The sequence below is a fragment of the Lissotriton vulgaris genome, unplaced genomic scaffold, assembly GCF_964263255.1.
Source record: "Lissotriton vulgaris unplaced genomic scaffold, aLisVul1.2 SCAFFOLD_1999, whole genome shotgun sequence".
Lineage (NCBI taxonomy): Eukaryota > Metazoa > Chordata > Amphibia > Caudata > Salamandridae > Lissotriton > Lissotriton vulgaris.
This window is the reverse complement of record NW_028248761.1, coordinates 325,346-347,594: the sequence shown is the minus strand read 5'-3', so window position 1 is coordinate 347,594 and position 22,249 is coordinate 325,346. Positions and strand designations below refer to the sequence as shown.

The window sequence follows — 22,249 nt, the reverse complement described above, 5'->3', positions numbered from 1 at the left end:
TGGAAATCATAAACAAAAAAGAGGGCAAAGACAATAAATGCTTGCTGCAACGAGAACTGGCATGGATCTATCGTCTTCAAGCTATGCAGCCATTTGGGCTTAATGACAGGATCGAATTTAGCTGTTTTATTTAAATCACCATTTGGTGACTTTTTGATGCTATACATCTTTTGTGAAGCCATTTTACATGTACTGTTGTTAATTCTGGACGTTTTAATGTTTTCACATACCTCACATCCACTATGATCCTGATGACAATATGGCCGCCACCGTAGCCGTCCACTTTTAGTCCATTTTTTAGCTTGTGTAATCACGTGACCCGTCAAGGGCCAATCCACCTCGTTCACGTTTGTTATTTTACATTTCACTCGGGACCCCCGTTGCTGAACACATCGCCGTAAAGAAGCACAGAAGCCGTCCTCTATCTAGTAAGTCAGTGTTACACCACCAAGTTAATTTGGCAGTCTCCCTTGCGTGAGACCCGTATGCCACATGAACGCTTCGTTTATTTACGATGTCTCACCTTTTCCGTTTCACCCACATGTCGCATTGAACTTCATAAAAGTCATCTAAGTAAGTTCATGCACCTGCATGGTGTTTTATTCATGATCCACTGTTCGTTCATTTTTCGATCACCCTGGTTTTTCACACCCGTGTATATATGAATTCACGCGGCCCCGCGCTTATGTGTGTTTATACTGCGCTTTTGTACATGTTAGTGATTGGCTATATCTTATCTTTTTGATTTCGTAGAGCTCCTGGATAAAGGGCTGGGTAGCCCGAAATGCATTGGAGCATACATAAAATGTTGATGGATTTCATTGTATGAATATATTGCGTTATGAACTATGAACCCTGGTTGACATGACTCATAATATCTAATGAACGTTATTGAAAAATAAAAAGACAAGCACGGAAAGAATTTGCTTTGGAGTCTTACATATAGAACCCAAGGAGTGCCCTAATCGCAGGGATGCATTCATAATCTATGTATGCACACACTTAGCAGCAAATCCTCAAACGTGACGGACGGACACGTGACCTGCAGGAGCACCCAACCTCACACAACAAATACAAGTTGGAGAAAGTTTTCCAATTAAATTGCTGTGCACCTCGCCCACCCTTTTGAATTCATTACTAGGCTTCTCCAGGCCATTTTCAGAGGAAATATTTATGATTCTACGCTAATGCATTCCAACTATCCATCTATTGTTTACATAAGGCTATAGAGACAGCATTGCAGGTATGTGATCAGTGATACAAAGAGCCTGTAATACTGATGCTACCAACCAGTTCTAAAGGCTTTTTCAATAAAACCATTTTGCATGCTTTGGAGTCCCCACTATGATTTGAGGATGTATGTCAGTACAACTCGATCTTTTAGATCGCAGTACTTTACAAAGCGGTTATTACAACCAAGTTGCGTTGGAGGGTGCAGATTGAGGAATATTATAATTTTATATTGCAACACCAGTCCACGTAACAGTAGGGAAGGTGTTGGAATATAAAATTACAATATTCCTTAACCAACAGCACCATCCAGCGCAAGTCGCAGTAACGACTTGCGTTGCAATGGCAGCGTGGTAAAGGTCGTGTGGTGTAAACACCGCGTTGTAAACAACGTTTACCATGATTTGCAGTTAATATATCCAACCATTGTTGTTTCCATTGTTCTATTCTAGAGACTGAGCCAAAGGTCAACCATCATGCCGGGGAAGAAGTGATCACCAATTCCTCAAATGGCATTGTCGTGCTTATAGCATTTTTGGCTCTACTGTACCCTGACCAGCAAGCTACCTTGCACACGATTCCGTCATATGAAGCTCTGACCAGCTTCCTGGCTAAGGCAACTTGTTGTACGGATCATGTCTTCCATCGCAAATACCCCTTTCTCATTTCTATTTGAAGACATTTGTTATTGAACATGTAACAAGTGTTGAATTACATGTGTCTGGCAAGTGCTTTTTATTCTGTAAATGTGTAATGAATAAGCAACATCAATCAAAAACACATTCAGTGATAATTAAGTAACTATTTAGCATAGAAATTATTCCAGTAATGTCATAAATCTTATGACTCTTTCACTTTCTAATTCTATTCTTTTATTCACTTGTTTTCAGGATTATTTCTTTTAGTTTTAAGCTCTGAAACACATTTAGGACAGATTTCATTTTACCTATAGTTTCCATTTTAGTTAGCCTGTCCAGCTTGTTTGCCTTTGACCCCGGATCCCTCCTAGGTAATGGAGGCTGCCATCTTTGAAAATGGAGTCTGCCATTTTTCCTCTAATAAAGCAGAACTGTCTGCCTTTGACACAGATGTCATCTGTGCCTATCTTTCCAAGAACTGTGAAAGGGTCAAGTAATTCAGATACGAACATCAACAAAACCCTCAACATGAGTCTTGGACAGGTGTCCGTTTCAAGTTCATATAACATCCATAGAGTACAGGTTAACCACGCCAAACAACGAAATATTCTCTGTAAAGAATAAAGTCAATATACCAAGAATGCAGAGTGTACACAGGGGAATGGCCTGGAGACAGGGATGGGGGAGGGAAAAGGGACGGGGAAAGTTCAATACACAGGCGATACCGCAATTTGAATGCAAAAGATAACTGTTATGACAGAATGATTAATTGGAAGATATAAGACAAGATGGAAGAAGAAAACCATGAATGTTAATGCGCCAACAGTTATAGTTTAGAAAAAGAGAAAAGACTGATAAAATGTAAAATGATTGATTATAACATGTAATAACTGATACAGTCACGAATAAAGAGTTTAAAAAAAATATATAACATCCATAGCCAAAATAGTGTAGTCTGAATTGACGTCCTATCACCTTATATGTCCATAATGAAACAGGGACGACACATATAATCAATGTCAGACATTCCTCAACTTATGTTAGAAATTACACTCTAAGATTCAGTATAAAGAGACTGTCACTTGACCACTTAGTTAGGAAAGCAACTTTACCCAGTTCGCAGACGCAGATCGCAAATCCAGATGATCACTGCACCGGATTCCATGCCCACTGAATGAGCCTCAAGCAGAAATCTTCAAAGATCTGCAAAGCATTTCATTCTGCTTTCACAAACTAGTGGCAGGATAGTGTCCTCTAGTAGACACGTTCTCCTAGCTCTTCGCCTTGCGCTCGAAATAGCTGAAAAGCTATTCAGCCACTAACCCTGTTGTCCAGGTTTTAGAACCACCTCTGAAACTCAGGCTTATTATTTTTACATCTGTTAGAGCAATCACAGAACTTAGAGATAGCACAGTGAGGATGTGAGGGCTATAATTTGTGATGTTATGATTTCCCCCTGTTTTCACTGCTTTTAAAAAGCTTAGCTGCTTTTTATTATCTTCTGTGATGTAACACATATTTTGTGCACTAGATCCTAGCATTGTAAAATAACTATTTTAAAATGAATATGTTGAAATACATATTCAATTTCTAGTGATCTTGAGTACCTAAATCATTAATGAATGATTGTTTGGATTACCATTGCTCCCTGTTAGTAACTCAAAAGAATTGACACCACCTCATTTATATATTGGGTGGGGTTCTGTGGGACTACAATAACCTCTTTCACATTCAGCGTTGGTTCATTGGACTAAGTTCACTTGTGTCAACCGTGGGTGTGAAAACAAACCTTGTAGAGCTGAGCCAGAGACTCAATCAACGCAAAACAAACTGTCACTAGACACACCTGAAATTCGTAGTTACAAATAACGACTAAGGAAAGCCACCACAGCGATTCAGTTACCCTATAGCAATCAGAGGTTGCACTAAGACAGATTTTCTTGCCTGGAAACAATGTCAGTATAATTAGAATAGATGTGCTGGGTTACCTATGATGGATCGATGTGGTCACACCACACAATCTCTATGTGACATATGTTTGATTGTGCCTCTTCCCCACCCCCTCTCTACCCGGGAAATTATTGCTCCTTCATTCTGGCCACTGTCCTCGGAGTATGTTGATGCATGGTTCTGCTGCTGCACTGTTTTATTGATTATGTGTTTTGATTTGTTATTATATTCACGGTGCTGTATCCCTTTTCACTGAAAGTAATACATGACATGCAATGCTATGAAAAGTGAATAAACAAATTAAAAAAAATAATTACATTAAGTTGTTTAAAGAGGAATATATAATAAATACAATTAATTTAGCACATTTCATTGAAATTAAATGATTAATAAAGGCTTTTTAAAAGATGTACAAAAACAATATTAAAAGGATTCTCAGAAATATAGATATATTTCATACATATAAAGAGGGGAACCAGAAGCCAACAGCTGTAAGATAAGCATTCTCACTCTGCTAAACATCCAAAAGACACTCCCCAGGACAGAAGACTTTCTTAACATATACATGTCCCTAAAGCTATAACCAAAGCACAAACACAAATCAACTTAACCAGGCAATACAAATTCATTACAACTGTTCATCTTCACATCTTTACAATTACAAATAATGTGCATCAGCCAACATAAAAGCCACCAAAGATTGGTATAAAAATAACATTTTAATTTTAGTTAATTTTAGCATGCTAAATAAATTAGTAATGTATCATGTAGAGCAGAACTCCAAACAATGTTCACAAAACACTGAGGGATAAATGTACTATTTTTTTCAGGCAACACAATGCAGCAAGGCAACTTACTGTGCTGAAAGAAAAGGAGAGAGCAGAAATGCTTCATATTTACAGATATGGATCTGCTCTCGTTGAGTTGGTGCACTGCAAGCTGCCTAGTGCCAATGCAGACATCCTTGCACCATAGTGCAAGGGTGTCTTTATTACGGGCAGGGCTGTTTTGTGCAGGAAGTCGCACCTTGCTGCACAAAAATAAACCTCAGAGGCATATTCTTCTTTCTGTGTGTACTGCAAAATACAACACACGTGGAAAGAGGAATTAGCAAGGAGAAATAAAGAAATTGTCTGGGTAGGCACACCATTTTGGCACAAACCCTGGTTTACAACTCTTTGTAAATTTGGGTTTGTATTACAATACATGGTTGAAGACGTGAATGCCTGTGCTTCACCCATGTAACGCCTATCTGACTCAAAGTAACGCACATCAGCGCTGTGTGGTGCGTTGCGTTACTTAATATTTACTAAACCACCCTAAGTAGCTTTGCATTGGGATTACCGACCGAATATCGGAAACAAAAATATTGTGTGGACAGAATACTGTCTCAAAAATTTCGGAGATCAAAATCTCATGAAGGTAGTAAAAATAGGTAACTGTAGATTTACTATTAACTCCACAGATATGTACCTTGAAGATATATATCTAGTCAAGATACATATATGTGGAGTTATATATATATTACAACTTTTCTTACCTATAGATCCATATGTCACAATATTTTTTCCTCGATATTCTTGACACTTTACTTTGTTCACAAAATATTTTTTCTTTATAATATGTCTAAACACCTAGTGTGGCTTAGTAAATTCCAGTTAAGGACTCACTTTGCCTTGCGACAACTTGCTTCATGTAAGGACAATGCAATGCACTTAAGTGGGATTAAAAAAGCCATGCAAAGTACCTTTGTATGGATTAGTATATTCAAAGTAGTTCAAATCAGCATATAGCTCTGCCGTGCATTACTTTGCATCGGGTAGACGTTATATGGGTGGAGACAGGGTGTTCCTATGTATCCACCCATGTCTTTTGAGCCAACCCAGATTTACAAAGTCTTGTAAACCTGGGTTTGTACCAGAATGGTGCACTTACCCGACAGAGATGCAATGAGGACAAATATCTTTATTTCTCCTTGTTAATTCCTCTTTCCATGTGTGCTGCATTAGCCAGCTCACATGGACAGAGAAATTTGCACCTAAGGATTGTTTTTGTGCAGAAAGGTGTCCCTTATTGAACAACAATCTTCCCCTTAATCAGACATCCATACACAGGGGTGCAAGGGTCCTCCATTGGCACTAGACAGCACACAGTGAGTCAGCACATGGAGAGAACAGAAATGCTTCAAATCTTTCTAAATATAGAGCATTCCTGCCCTCTTGATTTCACACAATGCAGCGCAGCAAGTTGCTTAGCTGCATTCCATTGTGTGAATGAATGGCAAACCTACCCCTGAGGCACCATCAACCAATTTCACAGCGAAGTGGTTCATAACTTGCAGACACTACTGAGTCACAACTGGAAGCCAGAGACTGACAAGCCATTTCTACAATTTGCCCCTCAACAATAATCTACAAAAAATAAACAAACAAGTACAGACTGCATGAACTCAGCACATCTACTTTCCTCTGAAATAGCATGTTTAAATCTGAGAGAAAGTATATACATGTTTAAGACCCAGGTCAAATTCACAAATCAACAGGTAATCATGTGACACTAGGGCTCTAAGCAGAATTGGGGGGACAGAAGTAGTAACTGCACTGCCATCAATCTAAGGCAGACACAGGACAGCAACCAACTTTGTTATGGACAAAGCTGGTGATCAAAGGGTGATGAAGACTGCATTGAATAAAAGCTAGAAACAGCCACAGCCCATCCTAATGGGCTAAAGGGCCATACCCCTCACCTTTTGACCACCACAAAGTGTTTCTGTCAGGCAGAGCAAAGGTCAGCTTGACAGACACTCTTTATTTTCAGGTCAGGCAGACAGGAGCTAGACATGTGCGAAATGTGCAGGCTCCCGGTTGCCTGAGCTGAACTTTGCCAGGTGGAAGGAGTCAAATCTCCCGTGGGTGTGACCTCTTCAGCGTGGCAACGCACTTTGAGGCCCTTCCCTTCGTGATGAGGGGGATCGTCACCGACTGCCTCGGACCTGAGCCCTTTAGTTCTAAGCCCTAAAGTGCTAAGCGCTGAGTGTCAATCACTAACACCTCGTCACAGAGTTGGTTAGGGTCAGCAGTCTCAATGACCCCAACCCACTCTGTACAGTAAAAATAACAGAGCCTTGCCATGCCTCATGATTAGGGGTCCTGGCTTTATGGTATTTATTTTTTTGTCATTTTCGTCTGTATTTTTCCATATTTATTTTTTGTCAACTTTATCTGTATTTATCTATATTTATTATGGGTTTTGTGAAAAAAGTAAAGCTGAAACTGGTATATTTCCACATTTATGTAACCAATAAATATGCAGTCATACTTGAATGCCTGCCAGGTTTCAGTGATATGAACACCCGCAGAAGATAAATCAATGCACTTATATGAAAATATGCACACTTCAGTATCAGTCTTGTGCATAGCTACTGCTGTATAAGCCTCTTCACTGAAATTTCTTTCTTTTTTAAACCCCTTACCTATCAATCCACACAGTTATTGGCCTGGCAGTCGTGGCAAAGTGTACTTAGAATCACTCAAAAAGCATCAAATGTACGTTTAAAAATAAATACAGACAAGAGAAGAAATAGTTTTCGGTCTGTATTTATCTGTTAAAATCAGTAAAAACAGAAAACAATGAGCCTTACTCATGATGCGATATTGATATGACTTACATTTGAATAAAGAGATAACATTTATTGATTCCCCTTACAATCAATCAATCAATCAATCAATCCTAGCACAAAATATACAAGTGTTCACTCATTCTCTTGCAAGTATATAATATGTGCTGTTACTAGTTAGAAACCAGAAAACCAGAACAATCTCCAAATAAGCTGAAGAGAATACTCAATTACAACTAAAGAAAATCGAACTCCAAATTATTAGTTTACAGGAATTTCATACAGGGGCGACTCCTCCGCTAAAGCGGCGGAGCGTCGCCCCACTGCTCTGTGAGCAGTAGTTAATGAAAACAAAAATGATAATAACCAGCGTTATTATCGTTTTCGTTTTCTGTTTCCTGGTGTGGGCGGGGCTGGACTGCCAGGGCAGGGCCTAGGAGGAGGAGTGGTTGTTCCACTCTAAAGTGCGCATAACTGTTTGGCCGGCACTCTCGGGCCAACCATAACAGTCATGCACACTTTGTATGTTCTGCACCAGGCTTCATCACAGTCTGAGTGAGAACATGCCCAGGTCTCTGAGTGCCAAACCACGGCACTCAGACCAATCCCAACGCTTGATTGGCTAGGGGGAGTCAGGAGCCTGTATGCTTGCTGGTTCCTGCTTCCTAGGAGCGAGAGGCGGTGGTGGCTAGCAGACTGAAAGGCGGCGGCAGGCTGGGTGGCCGGCCTAACGGTAAGTGTCTTTATTATTTCAATTTATACCCCATCCTACCTCCCGCCACTCCAGGTAAATAGTGTCCACCACTGATTTCATAAGCCCTGAACAACATAACCATCATGTCAGTGTCTGCAAATTAAGGGAGTATTATGTAAGAATGACTGAAGCAAACAACACTGATGAGAAGCAGTAAGAAGGAAGGGGAATGAAATACACATCGAGTGATGGCAGAAAAATAAGATAGATGTGCAATATTGAAGACAAACCTGCCTGGGAGAAACTTAATGATACTACATTCCACGTTCTTCTTACTGGGTGAGAAAGACTATATTGTGATTAGGACCCAAGTAGTGAAAGACCCCACTAACTCGATCTACTTCCCCCCATCAGCTCGAATGCTAACAAACTCCTAATATTTTCTGAGTTTAACTTCACACGTGATGTAACATACTTGGGGTCAGGTCCAAAACTCAGGAACTCGATATTTCTGGAGAGGAAAGTTACATCAGTGGGTAAAAGTAGTCAAAAGATAGCAAAAGAGTACACAGATGGCAGAAAACATTTTCGGTGGACCTGTGATAAAATTTATGTGCATGGAGGTCTTTATTTTGTGGACAAAAAGCTGTAATTCAAAGAGCCTGTTATCAAGACAGCAAAGTACAAGATATTACCTTGCAAGGCCGATTAGTGAATAGCCTTAGCCTGCCATAAAGAGGAAAAAGGATGTGCTTGTTAAGCAAAAAAAGCCATAACCCTGAAACAAACTGCAATTAAAATGTCACCCAATCAGTAAAGTAAATACATTACAACCAAAACCTATGGTTGTTTTTTCAGTCTAACAAGAAGGCTACTTAACCACAACTTCGGATGAGAACTCAAATGGATTTATCCCCGAAATGCCTCAGCCTTAATGTATGGCACACCCAAGCAATAGCAAAACATGAAAAACAAGCATTGGTTTCACCTATGTTGTTAATATTAAGTTGTTTTTAAGTTTTTGGTTGGTGAGGAGTTGTGCAAGGTGAGTTTCTGAAATACCGTAAACGTGTTATTACTTGTTGATCATAAGAAAGACAATATATTGTGCATTTACTGATGGTACTATACAGCGAGGAGATTAGGAAAGGGGTGGAGGACAAAATAAAAAAAATGAAGCAGGCAAGCATGCTTGAAATGGGTGCAGCCACAGGGATATTTGGAGTGTGAAGTGAATTATGGAGGCGTATGTATCTGTTAGTTTTGTTTTTTGGTGATTGTAAACTGTTTTTTGGAAGGTGGTAGTTGTTGAATAGTAAACAGCGCAACTGTGAAACTAAAACACTTCCTTGTGCTGTTGTTTTGCAGTAATAATACAGATATATTGTTATTAGTAAATTTGTTTGTTTTTTTGGTAAATATTACTGTTCTGTGTATTTGTGTCCACATTTGTTTTGGGGGGGAATTGTAACTATTTGTTATGAAAAGTGGTATAAATGGCTAAATAAAATTCAGCAAATGTCTACGAAGTGTAATATAGAAGAACTGTGGCATGAATAGTAGTTGGCACAGACGTTTAGTCACACACAATCAGTGATATATTTTGATACTATGGGGTGAGGTGCGATATTAGGGGCCAATGCGTAACGCTCAACAAACCAACCCAGAGAAGGATTACACACAGCGAGTGAGCCCCTACCTCTCCAACATACTTTACCTCTGTTGGCACTTTACTATCCCACTATTGGAAAACCCCTTTTAACAAAAAGTATATATTGTACAGGGTGACCACACCTACCCAGTAGTGCCTAATCAGAGAGGGTAAATACAGGGGGGCAGATTTATAAGGAAGTGCCGCAACGAGGCAACGCAAGCCATTTCGCTGCGCCACACTGCAGCACTTCAAGAGCGCAGGAATGCAACATATTTACAATGATATGTCATATTCCTGTGCTCTCCCTTGCCCTGGTGCACAAACTACTGCCATGCGCCGGCGCAGGCATACTTGCACCAAGGTGCAAGGATGTCTGCGTTGTGGGAAGATTGTTTTTGTGCAAGAAGGGGCACCTTACTGCACAAAAACAATCATTACAGGCATTTTCCTCTTTCGATGCGTGCTGTAGAAGGCAGCACACATTGAAAGAGGAAAAAATGAGGAGAAAGTAAAACATTTCTCCTAGTTGCGCCTCGCTACGCCACCCCTAGGGTGGCGTAGCATTCAGACGCAGTTCCAGATTTACAATTCCTCGTAAATCTGGAGATGTGTCTTGTTCCATGGGTGTTGCATGGGAACACCCACAGCAACACCCATGGAATGCCCCTTTCACGCAAAGTGTTGCGTGTAAACGGGCTGTATTTACAAGGACAGGAAAAGCCACGCAGGGTGGCTTTTCCTGTCCTTGTAAATGTGGAGCAGTAACATGCGCCACCAGTATGTCACAAAAAGAGACATACTGGTGGCGCAGGGGGCTTGTAAATATGCCCCTCGGTATTTTAGGGTCAGGAACCTGTGTAGGCAGAGAATGGGCAAAGTGGATGAACCTAACAGGAAATATGGGGGCATATTATCAAGGGGGTTTATCTCCGCTTTTTTGGCTTTAAAAGCCAAGAAAGCGGAGATAAAATTATCTCCTTATTACCTAGCTGTCGCTAACACCAGTTAGCGACAGCAAGTAGGAGATAACGACCATCTTGGGCCCCACTTTGCATGTCAGAGAAATTTATCACTAATGACATGCAAAGTGGGCGTGCCAAGATGTTAGCGACTGGAAACAGTCGCTAACATCACTATCTCCTATTACCAACTTTTGGAGATATTTGCGCTAAGCGTGAATATCTCCAAAAGCTAACACCTGCCCTGAGCAGTTCTTAGCCATGTTATCCAATGGGAGGTGGATAACATGGCTAAGAGCATTAGCTCGGTAATGCATGAATATCGCTGAGCTTCAGCGATATTCATGCATTGCGGCCGATTTTTATCGCATTTGCAATAAACCTTGGTAATACCAAGGTTTATCTGCGATAAAAATCGCCACAGGTCAGCGATAAATTTTTGTCTCTAACCAAGCAATAGCGATAATTATCGCTATTGCTTGGTAATATGCCCCATGGTTTCTATCACTTAACGCAAATATCTCTTCAGAACAGAGAGTTTTCTCATTGGAAACAAGAATATCCGCCTTCCTCAAAAGTGCTCTGTAAAGAAAAAACTCAAATACCTTCAAAGTATGCTTGCTTTGCCAAAAGGTAAAGATCGGTGTTGACATCTGCAGAGGTCTTTCGACCACAGTTTGAATTGGGGCAACGAAACCCATGCTTTTACAGTCAACTGAGCACCATTAAGGAGGGTAAAAGAGACTGCGCTTGTTTAAAGTGTTTAGAAATGGCAGAAATGCAATGTTAAAGCACTATGTTTAAAACGAGTTGAAATTATACCGTAATATAACACACAATATTGGGTGTAGACTTACCTTATTCAGTGTTCAGATTCTTCCAGGGCAAGACGCTTTCTAGCACATGGACCTTCATTGGCAATGTTCCTTGTTGTCCGAACCAGACAACAGGAGATTTTATAGAATGCCAGGGCTCTATATGCAAATGGTGTGTTATACAACTGTCGCTTTACAGTAAGAGAAAAGTACCCAAAAGCCTCGGCCCTTTAAGCACCAGTCTCTGAAGGGAGTGGCACGCAGGAGGAAGAGGGACAGGTATCATATTATGTACAGGAGAGAGCTGAGCTGGTTCGATTTTCTCGGCTGCATGCCTTATTGGTATGTTTTCTTTCTGTCTCAATGTTTCCCAGGTGAATGTCCTAGATTTTCCTCAGTGGCTGGTACTGGGGCACAAGGAGCCGAGGTCGACCAGAGGCTGCCCTGTGCCAAGCCCCCCTCCCCACCTCTTCCAGACATGTGGGAATGACCGGCTGACATGTCAGGTCCAGGAGATGAGCTGCCACTCACCATTACAAATTATTTACAGATTTCCAGCCCATGCATGGCAGCACTGAAGCTGAGCAGTACAGTGAAAACACAAAGTGCACATACCACAAGCAGGGTCAGAGTATGGCACGCCATGGGCCCTGACATCCAAAATTGCCACCCACATTCATTCAGCAACAGAAAAGTGAAATGGTGTGGGGACAGATTCAAAGGCAAGCACAACAGGTTGGAGAAGGCACTGTAACTGGAATGCTACAAATACAACTGCAATTAAAAAAAATGTTGGAAATGAAGTTTCAACTGGCCCACAAAATAGGATGACCAGCTCGGCTTTGAAATGCAAAATTGAAATGCTTTTTAAATATGCATTCCAAAGCAGTGTCAGCCATCTTATATGGTGAGCTCAATGTCAATGGACAGGTGAGATGATGTGGCGTAAGGAGTAGAGCGGCTGATCTTGAAGCTGGGAAACAAGGTTAAAGTTTTGGCAGGAGGCTCAAAATCCTGTAATTCTTGGAAGATTAATTATTCTCTCTGTGCCTGGGAATGTGTCCTATTGTAAAGCAACTTGTGCACATGTAAATCACTCTGAGAGTTTTCACTATCTTAAATTGTAAAAATTAGAATAACAAGCATGCTTGAAATACGTTCGGCCATAGGGAGATTAGTTAAATAGTGGCAGAAACAGAAAGCAAGGGCTGCGCAGTCAAAACCTTAAATAAAGAGTTCCACTAAAGCGGATGAAAACAGTACTTAGATCATGGGACACAGATAAGGGAACCACACAAGAAGAACAGAAAATAATATGCTACAGCCAATAAAAACATAGGAAATGTAAGTGGCAAGCACATCAACCAATGAAAAGAAAGGACGAGATGTAAGCCCCTTTTAAAATTTATATTAAATACAATAGATTTCACAAGCACAAAGCAAGAGCTGTGCAGGCGAAACCTAAAAAGTGAAAGCTAATGGCTAATGTAGGTAGATCCTAAGCCCACTATCTCTTCAGTACGTGTTGTACATACATTTTTATGTACTGTAACATGAGGTCTCTCAGACAGCTAAAGATACCTGTAGCAAGATGTTAAAATGGAAAAAAGCCAAGTGCCTCATTCTGGTAAAAATTATGCAAACTGTCATTTCCCCAGGTATTTTCTGCTTCCAGCTGGCAATGGGAAATAAATGTGGTTCTGAGCTTTACTACTGATAAACTTGCATGTTATTCTGCTTCATACACTCTTTGAGCCACACAAATGTACTTGAGCAAGTTGGCTTTGTATTTTGAAATCGGTCCTAAATAAGCACTGTCAACACGATCCATGTTCCAGATGCAAGAAAATAACATAGAGGATTCAAGAATCACCTCCACTCTTAGACACAAGCTTTAGTTGCAAGAAAGGTTGAAAGATTTGCTACCAGATATGCTCCTAGCATTAATTTAAAATCCAATCATCAAACTGATGCTGTGTTTTGAAAAAGAACTAGTATGAAATGTGTGAACACAAAGAAGCACCATACCAAAACAGTAATCCAAACAGCGCCAGATAGAGCACAATGGGGGTTATGTAATCGTCACCAACTCTTCCATCATACTTCAGCACCATCCCAAAATTGATAAGACTAATGAAGAATGTCCAGGTAGCGTATATCGCCAATCCATTGTGCACCTGCAAAACAAACAAAAAACATGCATTTTGATTTGATGTTATGGGCATTTAAAGAGCATTAAAATAAAGGATTAAAAAAAGAGGGAGCACCTACATTTTTGTCATTACTGTAAAGTTTAAATGTGTCTTCTATTTTATTTGTCAGACCTCCCATCTTTAAAAGTAACCAGAAATAAATGATTTGAAAGAATCCTAATTTCAAATGGACTGTTATTATTGGAATGATTTGCATATGGCTGAAATCTCTCTAATGGACAAGAAAGGAACCTGAGTAAGTTACATGTCGATGGGAATATTTCAAGCGTTCCAGCCATCACAGATTTCTTTAACTGAATGATAGGACCTAAGTGCGAAAGGAATGCCCAAATGCGGATTCCGTGCCCACTGTGCAATAGGACTCAAGCTGTACCTCACTGAAGAGACCCTGCAAAGCAGAAACTGGTTTAAGGGCAACCCTGGCTGGCAGTTTGGGCTTGAATGTTCCCACTGGAGAAAGGACAAAGTCAGCTTTGCCAATGGTTAGTTTCTGTCTAGAGTGACACAGTAGGTAAAAAGAAATGATGAACTGGAATGAGCCTCGAGTATCTACCAGCGGTTGAGGTTTATTAAAGCTTTTCACTGATAACCTCTTTGTTTTTCTACCAAAAATGCTTCGTTGCCCAAATACCCTATAAACCACAATATTTATAACTTGTAAATCTATCCATATTATCCCTTCCCCTACTCGTCTTTAGCAGGAATATGTTTTATCACTGTATGTTATCTCACTGCTAAGGACGATTGTTTGTGCAGGTGTCCAAGTCCTCATGCAAAGTTCCCTTCTAAACCCATATTACAGGTGTCCCGGATGGGGTGAGGTATTTACCGTATGCACCCAGAACATACAGATACTGTAGGGTATGGCATTTACTTGTGGTGAATACCAGAAAATGTGAGTTTTCTCTGTAAATTGAGGAGTTGCACAAAGAATTTGTTGTTTTCTACACCAAATGATGCATGTATCAGAATTTACTGCATATTTTTAGTTAGTAGATTATGGCTGCTTTGACAAAATGTTTGCACTGGGATCAGAACTCAGTTAGGATCATGGCCTATTCTTGTGTGCAATGTGCTTTTACAATACCTTTCATTTGGATTAGAATGGTTTAATTCAAGGTGATCATCACAAGAACTCACGCTTAAACACATTGATCAATATCTGGTGCCATCGCATTGCCAGGATAGGCAACTCATCTTAACTGCTAACTTTTTGAATCAAACCAGGGCATGTTTTCTCCTGATTGTAATTTCTAATGACATCTTCTTACAATTTCAAAATTACTGTTATGTTCATAACCGTGGTGGGAGGCACCCACAGTGAAGGGTGCCATTCACTCTTTTGTTTGTAGGCCATTGAGTGAAGTCCATAGTGACATATGTACAGGAAATTAAATTAAATTATGATTTCTAAAGCGCACTACCCCAGGGTGTCTAGGCGATGACATCCAAACAAAAGGAGGGCCAGGGAAGAGAAAACACCAGACATCAGTGAGGCACAAGAGAAGTGGAAGAGTGCATTAAGCTAATAATTGAAAAGCTAACTTTTATGAGCTTTACGAAAAATAAGCAGATTTTTTTAGGTTTTGAGGGTTTGCAGCATCGTATTCCAGAGCTTGGCAGTCGCCACTGCAAAACTCTTGCCTCCCCAAGTAGCTCTTTTAAACTTGGGAACAACCAAGTTAGCCTGGGAGGTTTCTGGCTGGGATGTAACAATGGAATAGTTGCCTAATCGAAACTGGACCTTCAGAATGGAGGGCTTTAAAAGCTATACACAGGGATTTGAACATAATCCTTTTTTGAGCTGGAGCCAGTGGAGTAAGGGAAGAGACTTGGACTCCGGCTGATATTTTGGGATCCCTAGAAGCAACCTGGCGGCCGCATTCTGGACCATTTGTAGTTTGTCCAGAGCGTTCTTATGGGCAGTCAGAAAGAGCCCATTGCAGTAGTACATTTTAGAAAAGACTAGTGCATTAGTCACCGTTTTATGCCGGTCCAGAGAGAAAAAAGGGAAACCCTTCCTGAGGGATTTAAAGATGAAAAAACATGACAAGGTGATGGCATTGGCATGACTCACAAAGGAGAGTTTTTCGTCAAACACAAAGAGACTGACAAACCTTGATCCCCAGTTTCAGACAACCTGTGTGGTCTTTTTTCCACAACTGTGGCCTACAATGTATATTTGTATGCACACCTATTTATAATAATTTTATATTGAATGGCACAAATATATTTTTTAATCATCAACATTGTTGTCTTCCAGCCCAGTCTACACAGCCTGGAGGGCAGAACATGCATGTCCTGCACAGCAGTGCTCTATTTCTGTACTGTACCCTTCCCAGGCACACATACAACCAGTGCAGACTCAGAACTCCTGCCCTGTGCAGCACTCTACATCTAACGTATGTAGGCCAAGGGGAAGCTAAGCACACAATAGCAAAACTTTAAAAAGTTGTGTCACTCCAGTGACACAGATTAAAAAAGGGCTGTTCACTCCTACTAATCACTATGTGGCATGCTGCCACCACTGCGTTAGTGTTGCTTAACTCTTGGTGAAGGCAGTAGACCTCCAGCATTTTTAGGTTGCTCTTTCGGCGCCCCTCTAGGTACATCAAGACAGCAATTTGTGAGATAGGCCTATGTCATGGCACACATGAGCATGCCTGTGACACAAAAAAAAATAGCACTAGGGATCCAGACAATAATACAGTTGGGCACTCAGGGCAGGGATAAACGTCCATTATCATGCAGTAGAGTTTTCTGTCCCAACAGTATCTCATTGTATTTAGAAAATGTATATGTAGATGAGTGTATGATCCTTTCCATGATTATGCATATATGTCACAGTAGAGTATGGGAATATGACTTGAACGAAAAGTAGCTACATATATATTTTTTTTACACTGAAAACCAAAGGTTAAAATAACGTTATAGTTAGGTGATATGTAACAACGTAACTTTTTAAACTTTAAACACCACTTGAAAATCATCAGTTATAGTTATAATTATCTCAAGTAACTATAACCTAACCTTTATGTCCATGGGGCCACATATATTTTAAATAGGAGGCGGGCAGCATCGTCCCTCTCCCCAACCCTCCTGAGGCCCTGGGGAACCGATCCCTCAGGGTCTTATTTTTGTAAAGAGCGGGGCGATGTGACCCTCTTCCTAAAGCTCCCCGAGCCTTTTAAGGCTCTGCGGACCCCATGCCCAAAGCCATGTTTTAAAAATAAAGGAGAGAGGGGCCACACATCGCCCCTACCAGATCCTTGATAGGTCCTGGGGACCCCATCTACCAGGTGCAGTTTTTGGCAGGATAGGGGCACGTGGCCCCCTTTCCTAGGCCACTCTTGGCCCCGGGGACTCGAATCCCCCGTGCCCTCCTATTTAAATGGTGGGTGACATGGTGCCCACCCAGATCACACACCATAGACTCGCTGGAGGCTGCAGAGGGAGCCTGAAGACCCCCAAGGCCCAACCAGCTCCTCACATCCACAGGGAGCAGCTAATAATGCTGCTCCCTGTGGACGGAAGAAATAATTAGATCTATTTCCCTGCCCATATCACTGTGGGCAGGGAAACAGATCTAAAGTCTGATCCCAGCAGGCGGGAGCATTTGTCAGGATCCTCTCTCATCACGCTAGAAGAATCCCTAAAAGATATCCTTTGTGAAGAAGTCCATGTTGGGAGATCCTCTCTGCGGCAATTGCTGTTGGAGTTACAGCTCTCCGCCATATTGGAGAATCATCAGATTGTTCCCATTCTTAATGGTGGGCAGCAGTCTAGTTGTTTTTCTTAGAATCGGAGCGTGTCTGTAATGCGCATGCGTGACTTACGCGCTGCGCACTTCAACCAACAGAATCCTGTGACAGGAGCTTTCTGCCAACGCTCGCTGTCCGTTATCAAGAAAAATTCAGTGAAATAAAAATTAGAAGTCTTCATTCTTCTTCTAAATGGGAAGTATGAAAATGACGTTTTCAATGTAACGTGAAGAGTGTGTTTTAACAAGGCTTTTCTCCTCAGCTTTCCATGAAAGAAGTTCCTGTGACAGTTCGAGTCCCTCATTCGTTTGAACAAAGGAGCAGGTATTCCAGGACCGTCTTCAGTCAAGAGAAGAGCTCACCTACTTGCAAGTAAGCGTGTCTAGTTGTTTATTTGAGTCTCTGGCAATGACTGAGAGGCTTCAAGGTTCTCGAGCATGACAAGCTTTGGAGCCCAACTGTTGCCTCGAGCCTTATAGAAACGTTATTTTCTTCTTGGAATTCAAGGATTGTTAAAGACTTGTTCGTAGTCCGCAGGCATTTAGAGTTCTCTAGAGACAATTTTCAGAGTCAAGTTACTGAGCACCATAGCAAATAATCTCGAGGAGGCTGCAAGTGTAAAAACTTAAAGGAAATGTGAATGTCTATGAAAGACAGTAATTACTACGTAAAAAGAGACGGTAAACTATGAGGAGAATATTCGCTGGTGCACGAGAATGATGAAATTTCATAATAAGCCACCAGCCAATTCCTCCAATTAATCAGATTTATAAATACATCACAGACAAAACTAGTTGGAGAGTATCTAGCTTCTCATTTGACACTGGTAAGACCTAAGAGAAGTCAGTGAGAATTAGTAATAAAAATTAAATAAGATTGTTAAATAGGGAGATTAATTATTGCTTTGCCTTTCAGAGAACATCCAGTCCCAATCCAGAGGCGGAGCGAGTGTCTGAAGCCAGTCTCTCTTGTTTTGTCTTCCACTTCCCCTTTCCCCCAAAGGTAATTCTGAGGGCAGCGGATTCTTTGTTGTCCTTGGTTTTGGCTACTGGGATTTGGGGTAAGAACTTCTGTTCCTGAGGGGACCGCACCAGTGTATCCTTTTCTGACAGCATTTTGGAAGCTTCTGCCCGTGGTGTTTGCTCCCACTTGGCGGGAGATTTAAAAAACATTGGTACATAAACTCATTAGGTTTCACCTATGTGATTAAAAATCAGCTGTTTTTTGTTGTAAGTTGTAGCTTAGTGAGCAGGTGAAAAAGTGTGAGGAAATAGTAAAAAAAAAATAGAAAAAGAAGCAGTCACCATATGTGTAAATTTATTGCATTCAAAACAGAGGGCTGAATAAACAGGAAGTGCTGTGCAGCCGAGGTGCAAACTGGAGAACTAAAATGCTGACCTTTGTCGGGTCATCAATATGATGTTGAGACCAGGTGAGGTAGTACAAATTAAAGTGGAGAGTGAAAATGAGTAGGAGGGGGAGGTAGAATTAAGCAAGACAACAAGTGCGGTGTTTACGGTGGAAGAACCACTAGGCAGGAGCGCAGCTTCTATTGGTGCATCAGGTGCATATTAAACCACAGAGGAATCTTGCCATTGTCTCAGTGCCTTTCTGACAGTTTACGGAACCTGCATTTTCTCAACAGAAGCTGGAAATTATCCATTTAGGTGATTGCAAAATTAAGTTCTGCTCTTTGACATGGGATGCTTTCTGACGCACAGTATTTCTTCTCTTTCATGAACCGAGAAGCTGGATCATCGTCAGGTATGCCAGACCCAAGATGTATAACATATAGAACATAGGTTAATGCAAAAACACAATGTTAAGCTGGTTGCAATACTTTCTTCGTTTTTAATCCATAAAATTTCATGCTTCAATATTTTATTCAACAAGTTCAAAGAGATGGTAATCCAGGCTTTTCTCTAAAGCACATAGAGGTTCGCTATTTCTCATGACTCAACGTGGATGGTATGAACCCAATGCATTTTAGGCAAAACTGCACTTCGTCAAGGGTAACTGGGGTGCAAGAAAAACTGCATTAGGAAAAACGATTACCAACATATAATCATACTTTCTATTGTGCAAATTATTATTACCACTTGCCTGACAAATCTCCGTTCAGTTTTTTAAGTTGAACCCTCTGACATGCACATCCAGTGTGATGTCATGAGTGATGTCACTGACCATGTCATGAGTGATGGAGTTTGTGATGTCATCAGCAGTGCATTGCGGGGGCGCGAGTTATACTTAGGTCAACTAACTATAACTGCCGAATTTCTCTGGTTTTGTACAAGTGAAATGCTCAACTAACTATAATGTCCCTAAAACCTGTGTTTTTTTCAATGAATTTTTAAGGTTTTTTAAATGATAATTTCTAACTATAACACCCCTGAAACCTATGTATTTTTTTAGTGAATTTCTAAGTCCCAAAAGACGAATAAAAAGTGCAGAAAGAAGCAAGAGATATGCAGAAAGAACCAAAAGAGGTACAGAAAGAGGCCTTGTTGCAAAGTCATCCTGTGCCCCCAACTTTTTGCTGACTAGTACTGGTGGTAACTGACTCTGACTAACCAGTCCCGGAGCCAGTGCTATGCTGAAAGACACTTGGAATACAGGGAAAACATTTACATACACTAGGGTACACTATGGATTGGGGTACCCCTGTGATTAGCATGACCTCCCCTGTAAGGCCCTAGTACATAATAGGGCAGGGGGATTAAAACTACCTCTAACTCAAAGGTGCAGAAAGAGTCAAGAGAAGTGCAGAAAGAGGCAAGAGAGGTGCAGAAAGAAGCAGTAGTGGTACAGAAAGAGGCAAGAGGGGTGCAGAAAGAAGGAAGAGAAATGCAGGAAGAGGCAAGAGAATTGCTGGAAGAAGCAACCGAGCAGTAGAAAGAAGCAAGAGAAGTGCAGAAGGAGGCAAGTGAGGTGCAGAAAGAAGCTAGAGCAGCGCAGAAATAACCAACAGAGGTGCAAAAAGAGGAAAGAGGGGTGTAGAAAGGGGTAGGAGAGGTGAACAAAGAAGCAAGAGAGGTACAGAAAGAGGCAGGAGGGATGCAAAAAGAAGGAAGAGAAGTGCAGAAAGAAGCAACAGAGGTGCTGAAAGAGGGGCGAACAGTGCAGAAAGAGCAAGAGAAGTGCAGAAAAAAGCAACGGAGGTACAGAAAGAGGCACAAGAGGTGCAGAAACAGGCAGGAAAGGTGTAGAAAGAGGGAACAGGGCTGCAGAAAGAGGCAAAAGGGATGTAGAAAGGGAAAAGAGGGGTGCAGAAAGAGGCAGGAGGGGTACAGAAAGAAGCAAGAACAGTGCTAGAAAGAAGCAACAGAGGTGCAAAAGGAGGCAAGAGAACTGCAGAATAAACCAACAGAGGTGCTGAAAGAGGCACGTGAGGTGCAGAAAGAGGCAAGAGATCTGCAGAAATAAGCAACAGAGGTGCTGAAAGAGGCAAGTGAGGTGCAGAAAGAAGCAAGAGAGGTGCAAAAAGAGGCAATAGAAGTGCAGAAAGAAGCAACAGAGGTACAGGAAGAGGCAGGAGGGGTAAAGAAAGAGGAGAGAGGAGTGCAGAAGGAAGCACAAGAGGTGCTCAAAGAGGCAAGAGGGATACAGAAAGAGGCAAGAGCAGTGCAGAAAGAACCAAGAGAAGTGCAGAAAGAAGCAACAGAGGTGCAGAAGGAGACACAAGGGGTGCAGAAAGAAGGAAGAGAAGTGAAGAAAGAAGCAACAGAGGTGAAAAAGTCACAAAGGGTGCAGAACGAGGCAAGAGAAGTGCAGAAAGAAGCAACAGAGATACAGAAAGAGGCAAGAGTGGTGCAGAAAGAGGGAAGAGGGGTGTAGAAAAAGGCAAGAGAGTTGCACAAAGAGGGAAGAGGGGTGCAGAAAGAGGCAGGTGGGATGCAGATAGAAGCAACAGAGGTGCAGAAAGAGGCAAGAGAGGTGCAGAAAGAAGCAAGTAAAGTGCATAAAGAGACAACAGAGATGCAGAAAGATGCAAGAGACGTGCCGAAACAAGCAAGAGAAGTGCAGAAAGAGGCAATAGAAGTGCAGTAAGAAGCAACAGAGGGGCAGAAAGATGCAAGAGAGGTGCAGCAACAAGCAAGAGAAGTGCGGAAAGAGGCAACAGAGGTGCAGAAAGAGGCAAGAGAGGTGCAGAAAGAGTGAACAGGGATGCAGAAAGAGGCAAGAGAGATACACAAAGAGATTAGAGAGGTGCAGAAAGAGGCATGAGTTCTACAGAAAAATGCAAGAGGTGCTGAAAGAGGCAAGAGTGGTGCAGAAAGAGGGAAGAGAGGTATAGAAAGAAGCAAGAGAGTTGCACACAGAGGGAAGAGGGATGCAGAAAGAGGCAGGAGGGGTGCAGAAAGTAGCAAAAGAGGTGCGCAAAGAAGCAAGAGAGGTGCAGAAAGAGGCAATACTAGAGCATAAAGTAGCAACAGAGGTACAGAAAGAGGCAAACGGGGTGCAGAAAGAGGCAACAGAGGTGCACAAACAGGCAGGAATGATTCAGAAAGAGGGAGCAGGGGTACAGAAAGAGGCAAGAGAGATGCAGAAAGAGAAAAGAGGCAAGTGAGGTGCACAAAGAAGCAAGAGAGGTGCAGAAAGAGGCAATACTAGTGCATAAAGTAGCAACAGAGGTACGGAAAAAGGCAAACTGGGTGCAGAAAGAGGCAGGAAAAGTGCAGAAAGAGGCAACAGAGGTACAGAAAGAGGCAAGAGAGGTGC

General features: G+C 41.5%; 1 protein-coding gene across 1 annotated transcript in view; it reads right to left on the bottom strand.

The window, feature by feature from the left end:
• Window positions 1–22,249, bottom strand: part of TMEM217B (transmembrane protein 217B) — a 317,942-nt gene that overhangs the window by 96,068 nt on the left and 199,625 nt on the right. Inside the window, exon 3 of the mRNA XM_086950165.1 lies at window positions 13,585–13,733. Coding sequence (XP_086806291.1) covers window positions 13,585–13,733 — 149 coding nt within the window. The remainder of the gene's footprint in view (window positions 1–13,584; window positions 13,734–22,249) is intronic.